General features: G+C 36.0%; 1 protein-coding gene across 4 annotated transcripts in view; it reads right to left on the bottom strand.

The window, feature by feature from the left end:
* The window catches only part of LOC101048024 (ATP-binding cassette sub-family C member 2-like), a 91,484-nt gene that overhangs the window by 4,551 nt on the left and 72,467 nt on the right, over window positions 1-14,466 (bottom strand). For 3 of the 4 annotated variants that reach the window (XM_074389484.1, XM_003934319.3, XM_074389486.1), the window contains 7 exons: window positions 9,983-10,182; window positions 8,786-8,912; window positions 7,280-7,381; window positions 4,581-4,724; window positions 3,111-3,269; window positions 1,384-1,550; window positions 158-352 (listed from right to left, as the gene is read on the bottom strand). In XM_074389484.1, coding sequence (XP_074245585.1) covers window positions 158-352; window positions 1,384-1,550; window positions 3,111-3,269; window positions 4,581-4,724; window positions 7,280-7,381; window positions 8,786-8,912; window positions 9,983-10,182 — 1,094 coding nt within the window. Of the gene's footprint in view, window positions 1-157; window positions 353-1,383; window positions 1,582-3,110; window positions 3,270-4,580; window positions 4,725-7,279; window positions 7,382-8,785; window positions 8,913-9,982; window positions 10,183-14,466 lie in introns of those variants that run through there. The other variant, XM_074389485.1, reaches the window with a different exon arrangement.

The raw sequence follows: 14,466 nt of genomic DNA on the forward strand, positions 1-14,466 counted from the left end.
ATTCTTTTGGAAAATACCTTCTATACCATTAGGGAAAATTTTGTATCTCTCAGCACAGATATCGTTATTTATGACTGGCAAGTAATCACTGTGTTTCATATGCCCAATATTGATCTTGGCAGAAATGATTTTATTTCTGAAAAGAAAGAAAGCACACCTGTTGGAATCAATGATAGACTGCAGTCTGTGAGCAATTGTCAGGATGGTGCAATCAGAAAACTCCTTCCTGATTGTGGTCTGCACCAATTTGTCTGTCTCAAAGTCGATGGAAGCTGTTGCTTCATCCAAGATGAGAATTTTTGTTTTGCGAAGCAAAGCACGAGCCAGACAGAGCAGCTGCCGTTGGCCCACGCTGTTAAAAATAATAATAATAATAATAATAATAAGGTAATTTCAACCCTGGACTTCATGATAACACACTTCCTGTTTTAAAATTCTGATGATACTGCTATTCATTCTTTTTCTCACCCACAACTTCATTTGTTCTTTTATTCAAGAAGTATTTATTGAGGAAACGTCAGGCTTTAGACCAATGAGCGAAACAGACAAAAATCTCTGTGTAGCCGATACATTCTCGTGGGGACACAGAAAACAATAAGCAAGATAACTGAATAAAGTGAGTAGTAGGAGGAGTATAAAGTACAGTGCAACATTTTATGTCATAATTTCATGCATATAGTAAGTGCTAAGAAGAATTCAAACACACAGAAGGCGGTATAGGGTGTGGGTGTGGGGTGGGCATTTTAGATGGGCTTGCCAAAGAAATCCTCAGGAGAAGTTTTAAGGCAAGAACTGAAGAACATGGAGAGTGAAGAACGCAGATTTCCAGTAAAAACTTGTTCCGGGTAAAGGAAACAGCAGATATACAATCCCTGTGGTAGGTATGAACTGGCCTAGCAAAGTCATGGACACAGCAAGGAGGCCAGTGCAGCAAAAACACAGAGGGGAAGGGAAAAAGTAATCCAAGAAAGGCTGGCGGGATTATCGCCACACAGGTCGTTACACGGATCTAGCTTGCTTTCCTTGTGTCTCTGATCACATGAAGGGGGCTATTTTAAGGCAACAAACAATGGTGAAGGCAAAGTAGCCCCTTACCACATTTTTTAGTAACAAGGCTCTTAGAGTAGCAGTCTTGACAAAAGAAGATTCAATTAAATAGTGACTTTTCATAGGGCATTGTTCCTTTTTATCCTTTTCTTTCTCTTAGCCAGTGGTTCCCAGCCTGCAGCTGCTAATTTACTTTTTCTTCTTCTTCCTTAGAGGGAATCGGCCGTGGTGCACTTTAAACAGCCCTGGTGGCTCAGGAGCTGTATTTCTCATGGAGGCCAACTCAAATTTCCAAAGAATGAATAACTTGGACAAGCTCTGCTCTCAGCAGCTTACCTGAGGTTCTCACCACCTTCCGAAATCTCATACAGTAGCTTCTCAGGAAGGGACTGCACAAACTCTTTTAAGTGACACAGTTCCAGTACCTTCCACAACTTGCTATCAGAATATTTGTTTAGGGGATCCAGGTTCATTTGAAGGGTTCCAGAAAATAAAATAGGATGCTAGAGCAGAAAACAGTCCCGCAAAATCTTACTGTCATGAGGCATAAATACATTAAAAAAAAAATCAGACTCAAAACAAAGCAGGAGGAAACAAAATGATCAGATCTAATATAATCGTCAAATTCATTTTATATTTAAAATAAAAACAGAAGAGAGTCAGAATAAACTATAATTCACATTAAGTCATTATAAGTCTCCTGATTTTCTTTCTCCTCCTCCTATTATTGAAAATAATAACAACTACCGTAATAATGATGATAATTACTGCTATGTAGTCAGGGATATATATAATACAAAATATAATAAATATGAAGTATAGTATGTATATAATATTACCAATCAATATAGCAACTCAGAAAGATAGAAATTCATATTCCTATTTTAAAGAGAGTGAGCTGGAGATTCTGAAGAGCTCTTGTCCACACCACACAGAAGGTAAGTGGTTGAATAGAATTCAGAGGATTAAGTCCATTTTCTTTCTACTACACCAAGATGCCTAGTGAAACTATGTTTTACTCTATCTATGAGAGAGGAAAGACTGATGTCTCTTTCTTTCCATTAAATTTTTTCCTTTCCAGAATTCCAGATTCTACTCAAATTTGTTTTGAAGTAAATCCATGAGTACAAGTATATGTCTAAATGACATTTTAGTATATTAAAATCAGTATTTTAATATATTTTTAGAAGATAGCACAAAGATATTTCATAAAACACTTTTAAAAATCTTAATTCACTCAAACACAACTAAGTATTTCTTTCTTTTGAAATGGAGTCTGGCTCTGTTGCCCAGGCTAGAGTGCTGTGGTGCGATTTCAGCTCACTGAAACCTCTGGCTCCCAGGTTCAAGCAATTCTCCTGTCTCAGCCTCCTGAGTAGCTGGGATCACAGGTGTGCACCACCATGCTGGGATAATTTATGTACTTTTAGTAGAGACGGGGTTTCACCATGTTGGCCAGGTGGGTCTTGAACTTCTGATCTGAGGTGATCTGCCTGCCTTGGCCTCCCAGTGCTGGGATTACAGGCATACACCACGCCCAGCTTCTGCTGAGTATTTCATCTTTGGCTTTAGAGGCATATTTTTAAGCTAATTTGTGTGCCTCTTAATGATCAAATTCCTTTGATTCCACAGATAAAAAAATCAAAGGACTTGAGAAAAGAGAACTAGCTAAATTATTGTTCTTTTTTAATGTTTCTAAACTTCAAGTGAAAGAGTCAAAATTCTACACTCAAACTACCAACTAAGCAAAAACTTCAGTAATTTTAAAAAATCAATATATTTCAATCTGATCTGTTTATCTGAATTTTATTTGCACTTATGAAGGAAATTTTATCAAAAAAATATGTATTGGTTTTTCAAATAGATAAACGCTCTTAGGAAAAATGCTTTATAGTAAGAGTGTTTAAAAAAGGTTCAATTTCGTAGCAGTTTTTCATATAATTTATTTAAAATGATATGGCTTCAAACAATGAATTTATCGACTTGGAAGGAATAGATTTCAAAAAAGAAAACAGATTTCCTTAGAGTGGGTTAAGAAAGATTACTGGCAAAATAGGCTTTACCTGTGGAATAATGTTAAGTTTGCTACGAAGGTCATGAAGTCCAATAGTTGATATATCAATTCCATCAATAATAATTTTGCCTCCTGCTCTCTCCACAATTCTAAATAAGCAATTTGATAGTGTGGATTTGCCTGCTCCAGTCCTTCCCACAATTCCAATCTGTAATTAAATAATCATAGACTTTACTTTTTGTAAGGGAACAAGGCCTTTGTGCTGACAACAAATACATTAAGTGTTAGGTCAATGGGTTCCAATTATGTCAACAAGATGAACCTTGATGGGCATGGAAGATGTCATGTGACATCTAAGGATCAGTGTTTATCCAAATACTCTTTACTTGCTCTAAAGGTTCTGGCTAATTTGTGTTTTTCCTCTAGTTTTGAGTAATTTAGTTACCTCCTCACAACTATCCCCAGCAGACCCAGGAAAAACAGGTCATTCCTGAACCACCCCTGAACTGCCCATTAAAGGTTAGGGCAAAAGAAGCAATGAGAATGAGTGGTTTCATTGAGATTTTCAGAAAACATTTTCGCTACCTTCCCTTCACTGAAACAAACAAACAACAAAGAAACAAACAGGGTACTCCAATATTTCGCCAGATAGACTAGAAAATCCAAGGAGCGCCCGTAAATTTCTCTGGTGCATCAAAACAACTCTGCATTAAAACAACTCTGTTATGTGTGGCCACAAATTGTGTTTAAGGATTTTGACTTCCGGCCAAAATAATCATCTTGTCATAAACATCCCAGTGATTAAACATGTTCCTGTGACCACAAGAACTAAAGAGCAATCTCTGTTGGTTGCTGATTTGTTTCTTGGTATTAATACGAATATTAGGCAGGTATAATATTAAAGTGTTTTTTTTTTTTTTTTCTGTTGTTGTTTTACTCTAGTACAAAATCTTAAGTCTGACAAAATACATCAGAAAAAACAGAAATCTGTTGAATTTATTGGGGTAGTAAAAATTTCAGAATGATTGTTTCTGGTCCAAAAATATATCTGCTACAAAAATATTTTTGCCAATGTGTCTGTTTGCTTTTTTAAAACATAAAGCCAATGTTCTATGCTGTCAATGGTTTTGTAAGTTGCTTCTGTTAACTAAAGTGCATTTCAAGCATTTTCCCATCTCTTTAATGGTTTTGGAAAACATGATGTTTTTAACTATACAAATAGTTAAACATATGTATTTACTGTATTTGGTGTAATGATTTATTTATTGTTGCAATTCATTTTATAGAGGAAGTAAAAGCCAAGTACACCAAAATTGTGTTTCATAGTGGTGTATGAGCAATTTAAGAACTGTATTTTTTATAGAAGGAAAATGTATTCAGTACACACCAACCACATATCTTTATTATTTTTATGTAAAACTTTAACAAAAGACCACCTTACATTCAATATCGTATTATATTCAACAATGAATGCATTCAGACAAAAGGGAAACTAAAGCATATGAAATATATATGGTACCTTCTCTTCCCCATGAGTCTGGAAAGTGATATCTTGTAATGCTAAACTAAGATCATCTCTGTATCGAGCCTGATAATTAATAAATTCCACTACACCTTTATTGGGCCATTGTAATGGAGGTCTTCTAGACGTTATCCAAGGTGCCTTAAAACAAAAACAACCAAAAAGAAATACTTTAAACAACAATTATAATTTAAAAATCCCTCCCCCCAATATAATTCTTATGCATGTAACAAAAATGAATATAAATGATGAAAGACGTTTGTAGGTATTATGATTTTCTGAAGATAGTTTTAAATATTACCGACATATAACTTATCTAGTTATAAGAAAATATTAGAAATAAATATGTTGAGATAACAGGACTTCTCATCGCCTATATTAAGAAAAGTCTTCTAAAATCCCTATTAAGGGCCTGAAGATAACTTGAAATTTTAGCTGAGATAAGGACAGTTTGGCATTCGTTCATTCCACAAAGGCTTAGTATGTCAGTCACTATTTTAGTTGCTGGAGATTCAAAAGTGAGAAAAATAGATAAAAATTATTTCCTTTATGGAGTATACATACTAGTGGGGAGAGATAAAAAGAACCATGTAATATACACAGCATGTTGGATAATGATAAAGCTTTGTAAGACAAGAAACAACCAGGGTTGGGAGAAGAAAGAGGTGTCATTTAAAGCCGTGTAGTTAGGAAAGACTTTGCTGACTGCAGTGAGAGAAAATGCTATGTGGATATCAATGGAAGAACATTCTAGGCAAAGGGTTTGGTAACTATTTGGAACTGATTACTTGTGCCCAAGACCCAAGACAGGGGCTGGTGTGGAATCCTGGAGGAAGTATGAGACAGAAGAACACACAAGACTGTGTGATGCCTGGGCAGTGAGGTAAACTGTTTCCTGGGAGAGGGAGTGATAGCTAATGTCAAATGATAGGTCAGTTAAAGTGAGGACTGAGAAAGAACCAGTTGTGATCTTCATGAGGGAAGGATCCGTGGATTAATGGGATCAAAAGCCTGTTTGGAGAGAGTTCAAAAATGAATCAGAGAAAAAGGAATAGAGAGCATGTACAGGCATCTTTGCAAAAGAATTTTTCTGTAATGGAAAGCAGAAAAACAGTGTAGAGGGCTGAATAAGGTTATTTGAACATGTTTATCTCTTCCACATCAAGAGTTTTTGTAGCAATATTTGTCACAACTTACATCAAATTCCATAAAGGTTTTTGTTTGTTTAAATGTGTGTACAGACTTCTTTTATCATCCTTTTCTAATGTGAAAGAAATATATTTATGAGCAAAAATTTAGAAAATATAGAAAAATAATATTTTATATTAGCCCTGTGATGACAGACTGAAAAAGCTGAATATTGGTAACTAAAGATTGTGAAGGTAGACTAATCTTTCATGAAATTTCTATGAGAAGGGAAAACTAGACCTGGGGAAAAATTTGGAGGAAAATTCAAAGTTCAGGTACGAGTTGGAGACTATAGAAAATATTTTAGCATAGTTACAGGCTGAGAGGAACAGCAAGGGAGTAGGAAGTAGAAGAGGTGGTTAATGGAGTAAGAGCTGAGGGAAGACAGGAAGAGATATTACCACAAATGCAATGGGAAATGGTAGATTTTTCTTTGGAGGAGGTACCTCTTCCTCAGATTCATGAGCAGAAGAGGGAAAGCTAGCTTCCTAGGAGGATTGAGGAACAGAAATTCAAGCCATCTTTGAATTAATTAACATCCACCATGTTAATTAATGAAATTTGGAAGCAGAAGTAACCTAGATGAGTAAAATACTTTAAAAACTTAAATATTTTACTTTGTCAATAGTCGAAATAACTCTTTGCCCTCCCAAATTACAGTTAATTAGAGGAAACAAAACAGACTAATTTGTTCCCCTCTCCCTTCCTTTTCACAGAGATATTAATGATGAGTAAATAGAACAGAAGATGTAAGCAATCAAATATAATTAATTTAGAAATTGTGCAGAATCTAAATAATTATGAGTTGACTATATTATGACACTTTTCTTACTGTAAAATCCCCACAAAGTTATAATTGCCCTTTGTATATTTTACCCTATACATCAGTAGAGGACAAATCACTGTGCCTTATAGAAACAGGATACCATATTGCATTTTTATAACTCACTGAAGTGGGAATATGTCTTACAATTTAGGGAGTATCCCAATTTAATTAGAAGTATTTTCATTTCTATTTTAGTAATATATAAAATAATAGGCCACTTATAACAATTTTGGTTTTAATTTCATTGAAACTCTGAATATTACACGAATTTAGAAATGCAGGTTTGCTTAAAATTTATTTTTTTAAATGGCAATTTATGGGACATTACAATGTCTTACTCTTGCATCTAACCCATTTATTGATTATTTAGGAGTGCTCACTGCTTACCTCTTTTTTTTCTCATTTTTTTTTTAATTAGACAGGATCTTGTGCTATCACTCAGGCTGGAGTGCAGTGGCTCAATCACAGCTAACTGCAACTTTGAATTCCCAAGCATAAGGGATTCTCCTGCCTCACCCTCCCAAGTAGTTTGAAAGGCATAAGCCATAACACCCAGCTTACTTTTATTTTTTGGAAACACAGAATCTCACTATGTTGACCAGGCCAGTCTTGAACTCTTGACCTTAAGTAGTCCTCCCACCTCACCCTCCCAAAATACTGGGATTACAGGAGGAGTGCTTACCTCTTTATCCATATTTTCGTATTCACGAACTCTTTCAAGAGAAACTGCATTGTTTTCAATTTCACTTGTTTTCTTTACCCAAAAATTCAGAGAATGAGTTATCTGGGGGGTATGGTGAAGGAAACAAGAGCATAACACATGTTCTTTCGTTTTATTATGTAATACAAATAATTATTTTTTATAAAGTTTCACTTTTCATTTCTTGGATCTGCTAAGAATTTGTCACATACTATCTCAAATACTGTTATTTCTTTTGATTATTTAGCAGCTCTAGAAATAAGTGTATTTCTTCATATACATACTTGTGTTTCTTTAAGGATATTTAACTTATTAACATCATAAATACTGAAATTATTTGTCAGAAGATAGACCATAATTCATCATATATTCAAGAAGTGAATACTGGGTATAAGGAATGATGAATGCCAAGATTGATGGGATGTGCCTCAAAAAAAAAAAAAAAGTACATCCTAAATGACAAAAAAATAATAATCTGCAAACACTTTGGCATTCTTCACTACCTTCTACCAGAAGGAAGATTCTCCTAACTTTGGAACTATTCCTTTTCCCATCTAAAAAAACAAAAAACCTATATTTTCTTCTCACCCTATTCCCAGATGTAGGTTCTTCAAGGGTATAACTTCCAACAGAATTCTAAAAGAAAAAAAAACTTGTACAATCCAGTTTTTTCTTGAGTTTGGTGCCAACTTATTTGACAGCCCACCTGACTTGAACTGACATGGGGCTCTTCAAAGCATTTACTTAATCCAGTTGAGCTGTATAGGCACACAGTTCACTATAAAAACAGTAGTGTTTGATTGGAGGCTTCTAAACCAGGCCATGGATATGGCTGTGTACATATTTCCTTTCCAGACGCCTAAATTCTGAATTCTGAAATGCAACCAGCTCAAGGTTATTGGATATGAGACCAAGAATATATAATAAAATCACCTAGACTTATCTTCTATGTAATGTGGAATTCTTAAGCCGTTTAGGGCATTTGCTGTTTTACAAAGATGGCATGCTTCCTACTACTAGTATATTGCAGTGTAATATCAAATAGAGTTTATTAGAGAAAAACGTACAAACCAAGGAGAGGCAGCACATATATTCTTCCTAGAGCTTGCATTGTTTTCTTGGCTTAGGCTGAGCAAATTAGGTACACCAACTGTGTTGGTGAGGAACCTTACCCTTGTAATACTCTATTAATCCGTCAGGACAGGAGAGCAGGAAACTTCTAAGTAACTATGGAATAGCAGGAGTTTCCTGGTCCTTTAGCGCTCAGCCTTGAGTATCAGCTTGTTCTTCCTATAAGTTAACTTAGAATTGCTTAGCTAGCTTTCTGCTACTCACAAGATAGAGAAAGAAATGAGCCTCTAGGGCAATCTAGGTTTGTCTCTCATTATTTAGTTAATATAATCTATAATTCAGACAAGCAAAGAAGAAGAGTGTTTAACTCATTGGATTATAAACATACCATATACCACAAAAATCATTATTACTTACATTTAGGGTATAGGAGATAGACAAACCAACTATTGCTGAATCTATAGAATTGCCAGCCAGCACAGCAAGCAGTGCAGCAAGAAGCACCAGTAAGTTGCCAAGAAATTCAAGTCTAACAGACAGCCACCTGTGATAAATGGAACATATTCCTGAGTAACTGAGATGAAAAAGTTTTGGTGCATTTGGTACTACCTCTCCTCTGGGAAATCGAGAAGTAAACAGCAATAGCTTCTTTCTTCTTTCTCTTCCGCTGACTTGGAAATCAATCAAACACAGGATCATCACATGATAACTGAAAAAATTCATCTGCATGAAAATGCATTTTACCTTTCCAGAACTTTGCTTTAAGATTTCTCAAAATTTCAAAGCAAGAAAACACTAGCTAAAATGATGTATTGCATTTTTAAAATCCTATTGGAAAATCAATTCCCTTTCCGATTGCATACACTTTTTAATATAATAAAATTAGTCTAAAAATTGAAATGTGCTCAACTACTATTTAATATTTCATTTTTATCCTTTATGTGAGATTATAACTTCAAATTTAAAAATTTTATGCAACAGTGTATACAAATAAAATATATTCTAAAAATATAAAACACAATTTAGAATTATGTCATGAGTAATTCTAATACTATCCACATATCTTTCAACAACCTGGGACCCTTTTTCTTATTAAATAGTATGTACCTTTTGTGTGAATATAAATAGATGTAATTTAATTTAAAAATACATTAAATACTAGAAAATATTTGTCTTATTAATACATACTTCTAAAAATTGGATGAAATGCCATTACAAAACACTCTGTTTAGAAGTTAGTGAGCAAGATGTCTAAGAAGAGAGACTGATCCTAGACTAGGTATTTTTTTTTTTTTTTTTTTTTTTGAGACGGAGTTTCGCTCTTGTTACCCAGGCTGGAGTGCAATGGCGCGATCTCGGCTCACCGCAACCTCCGCCTCCTGGGTTCAGGCAATTCTCCTGCCTCAGCCTCCTGAGTAGCTGGGATTACAGGCACGCGCCACCATGCCCAGCTAATTTTTCGTATTTTTAGTAGAGACGGGGTTTCACCATGTTGACCAGGATGGTCTCGATCTCTTGACCTCGTGATCCACCCACCTCGGCCTCCCAAAGTGCTGGGATTACAGGCTTGAGCCACCGCGCCCGGCCTCTAGACTAGGTATTGATGGGACTTACCGGTCAGAAATTACATTATTGTAGAAACAAACCAAGTTTTCATTCACCACCTCTTTGTTTTGCTGGATAAACCTCTGTTCATGTCCAAATGCTCTGATAGTGGACAATCCTGATAAAGTCTCACTAAAGTGGGAAATGACAGGAGAACTGGACGCTCCTCTCAACCTCCGGATTTGCCGAGAGCTTGCCACGTGGTATCTCTGATCAGAAGACAGAAAGAAGCAGTTAGAAAGATGCAGCAGAAATTGCTTCAATAGTTTAAAAACGGTGAGACCCTTGTGTAGGGATTTAAAGAGTGACCCCCAAAAGTCAGATACAAGTCCTGAACCCCAGTATCTCTGAATGTGACCTTATTTAGAAACTGCATCTTTGTACATGTAATTAAGGATGTCAAGATGACATCACCCTGAATGTAGGGTGGACCGTAAATCCAATCTTGAGTGTCCTTACCAGAGACAATAAATGAAGAGGTAGACATAAGAAAAACACCATGTCTGCCAGTGGCAGAGATTTAAGTGATGTGTTTAGAAGCCAAGGAAAATACCAGGATTGTTGACAGCCAGCAGAAGCTAGGAGAGGAGCATGAAACAGATTTTCTCTCACAGCGTCCAGAAGGAATCAACTCTGCTTATATATTGATTTTAGACTTCTGGCCTTCAGAACTGTGAGAGGGGCCAAGCGTGGTGCCCACACCTGTAAGGCCAACACATTGGGAGGCCAAGACAGGAGAGTTGCTTGAGCTCGGGAGTTTGAGATCAGCCTGGGCAACGTCAGGAGATCTTGTCTTTATAAAAAGTGAAAAAAGAAAAATATTATCCAAATGTGGTAGAGCATGCCTGTGGGCCTAGCTACTTGAGAGGCTGAGGCAGGACGGTAACGAGCCCAGGAGGTCAAGACTGCAGTGAGCAATGATCATGCCACTACACTACACCCTGGTGACAGAGCCAGGCCTTGTCTCAAAAATATAAAATATAAAGAAACAAACAGATTTTTTAAAATATGAGAGAATATATTTCTGTTATTTTAACCCACCCAGGTGATAGCACTTTGTCACAGAAGGCTTAGGAAACTCATGTGCTCTCATAATGGTTATAAAGCCCAAATTCTGAGGCTTGGAGCAGTGGCTCGGGTTTGTAATCCCAGCACTTTGGGAGGCCAAGGTGGATGGATCACTTGAGCTCAGAGGTTCAAGACCAGCCCAAGCAACATGGTGAATCCCCATCTCTGCCAAAAATATAAAAACTAGCCAGGTGAGGTGGCGTCTGCCATTGTCCCAACTACTCAGGAAGCTGAGACAGGAGAATCGCTTGAACTTGGGAGGCAGAGGTGGCAGTGAGCCGAGATGATATCATGCGACTGTACTCCAGCCTAGGTAATAGAATGAGACACTGTCTCAAAAAAAAAAAAAAAAAAAAAAAAAGCCCCAATTCTGGACAGGACAACTAGAACATAATTGGGCAAAATTTCACTTTGACAATGCTCTCAAATGACCATTATTGAGTACCCACCATGCAAAAAGCTCTATGTTACATATTGAAAATGTGACCAAACAATTAACTCACTGAATCAGGGAAGCAGACCAAATACACAAACCATTATATTTTGTACTTAAACATAATTACAGCAAAAATAGTTTTTACTTTTTTTCTTCAAAAATATCCACTGCAGACACAATTAGAAGTTGTCTACTTCCTCTTGGCTTCAAGTTGAGGACAATTTGGATAGGTAGGGATTGTGGAGAGCTGAAGGGAGCATTGCCCTGAATTAACTGGAGCATTAATCAGCCCCAGAAAATTGCTGCCAACTGGAAATGACAATCAAGAGTTAGGAGGTCTTGCAAAATTTTCAGGAAAATCTTAAATCTGGAATTTTATGTAAAATCTCTGATTTTAAAATGTCTACGTTTGGTAAAACCACTGAGCAAGCTAAACAAAAACATATCTCAGGTTACATACAGTCTAGTGGTTACAACTTATGAACTCTCTGCTAAGTGCTCTGAAGAATATAAAAGACTGTGGCATTCTGAGGCCATCAGGGGATTTAAGAGATTGTCTAGATTCGGGAATATGTTATTGGGGTCACAGACCCTGCGAGTAGATGAATAAGGGTAAAATGCTTTCCCTAGACAAATGTAAATATGCTACACACTTGGAGCTTCTGATAAAGTTTCAGTGAATTGTAGAATCCATGGAGTTTTTTCATACAACTCTCTGGGAAATCTGATTTAAGAAACTTTTAATCAGATCAATGCTTCTCATACTTTATAGTAAGAATCATCTGCCTGAAGCATTTGTTGAAAGGCAGTTTTCAGGGCCCCACCTTGAGACAGTCTGATCCAGTAGGTCTGGGCTATGGCCCATGCATCCAGGAAGCACACTTTGCATAGCACACATCTAAATCAAACCTTTTATTTCACAGGGGAAAGGCATGGAGCCTTGAAAAAGAAACGATGTGCCAGGCACACAAGTAAGGAAAATGACTAGAACTCCAAGTTCCTGAATCCAAATTCAGACCTCATCCTACACGCCCACTAATGAGACATGGTTTCTAAACTCTTTTACTCCTGATCACTCTGTAGTTTACCAGACAGACCATCACATAAAATTTTATTTGACATGAGTGCTATTTTATAGATCTTCAATATATGTATAAGACATAGTCTCTTCCCCCAGAGCACTTACATTTTCATATATTCTGGATTTATTATACCATCAGTATATACCAGCAGTATAATAAAACCGTCATAGTAGATATCGGAATAGTAGACAAATAGTCAGTTTTCTTTGCACTATTTTGATAGAGAATGCTCCACAGAGAAAGTGGAATATTATGTAGGCCATCAATATTAAGTAAGATGGGGACAGACAGAGAGAACAGGAAAAACATGTGAAGTAGGATGAATAATAGAGTATGGGTATAGAAATGAGAAAATTATTTGTAATCTGGTTTGAGCACACTACACTCTAACATGAATTTTAAAACTTGGGTTTTTGAAAAGCATTAAACCCTAAGAATCTTTTGTGAAAAGAGCCTCAGATACGTATATATTTAAAATATATGCTTCAGCATTTATTTTACCTTATATGTTATCAGTTAAAACTATCAGGATATAAAAATCATGCTTTGGAATAAATATTATTTTAATATAGAAATGGCACTGAAAATTTAGAAATAATCAATAATTTTCTCAATGTTTTATACTTCATTTAAAAATCTCCAAAAATGTAAGAATTACATTTTCATAGCAGATTGCATATTTGAGGATAATTAACTAAAATGTGGAGTGGAAACATATTCATTCATTATTTTGGATTCAGTTTGAGCTCCATTTACACCTATAATCTACTTTTGTTTTTCAGTTCACTGAAACTAATTTCCTCTTTTATTGAAGTCCTTATTGCCAAGATAAATAAATAAGTGGGAAATAGTTATTTCTGCAAATATCTTTAAATTTCACTCTTTTTTTGTGAATTAAGCCTGTAATTAAAAAAAATTGCATGTACTTTGATAAAGGTAAAGAGATGTTTAAAATATTTTATAATAATCTCTTACATATAATACATCATAAAATTATACAGATATCACACATTTGAAAAATTCATCTATTTATCATTCTTGCATGTTTGACTAGTACCTTGGGATAAGTGTCAAAAAAAGTTATGAGAACAGAAATAAGGTGTATAAATCTGTGAATATGAAAAGAACTTTTATATCACAGTGTAGGAGCAAGCTGGAGATACTTCTTTTATGTGAGTCATTTCTGTAGGAAGCTATAAACTTTTTTTAAACCAAAAGCTGTCATGGCTTCTTGTAAAATAATAAAGATAATAAAGATGTTCATTTTAATTTATTCTTTTCATTGTTTAATAAAATTGCTTTGTTTGACTGCTGAAGAAAAAAATATACATGCTAAAATATTTGGTTTCCACTTGCAGCCTCACAGTGACATAATTTTGCAGTTTAAACGGGATGATCACACTTTAGTATGAAGATATTATGTAAGTATCATGAGAGACATATTCAGCTCTTCCAGTAATTGTTTGTCTGGAAGAAACAAGTGATGTTTAGAAAAACAGGTCAAAAAGGCACTATCTGTTTCCCTTTTGGATATGCAGGGATTTTAGGTTTCTGCTAAAATGTGAACAACATACAGGTTTTGTGGTGGGCATAAAAATGCAGGCCCCACCTCTCCTGCTTGTAGAGAGCATGGCTGACTGATCAGAGCGACTGCACTGATGAACCCACTGTTATATTCGTGTAGAGGCCAGTCAATGACTGAGTACTGGCAGGAAGTGCACATGGGACTCTCCAACGGGCAATTGCGATTGAGAGCTTCCTGTTGAACCTGTTACGGAACTGCCCTGTAGTCCAAGACTCTTGTTACCCAATGCTAATCCTTCTTCTTTCTTTTTCTCCCTCACAGGGATTCAGCCTGAGTGGCTGTTCGAAGCCTTGCTCAGCCCAGCCCTCTTTTGCTCCCTTTC

This window comes from Saimiri boliviensis, chromosome 18, assembly GCF_048565385.1.
Source record: "Saimiri boliviensis isolate mSaiBol1 chromosome 18, mSaiBol1.pri, whole genome shotgun sequence".
Classification (NCBI taxonomy): Eukaryota; Metazoa; Chordata; class Mammalia; order Primates; family Cebidae; genus Saimiri; species Saimiri boliviensis.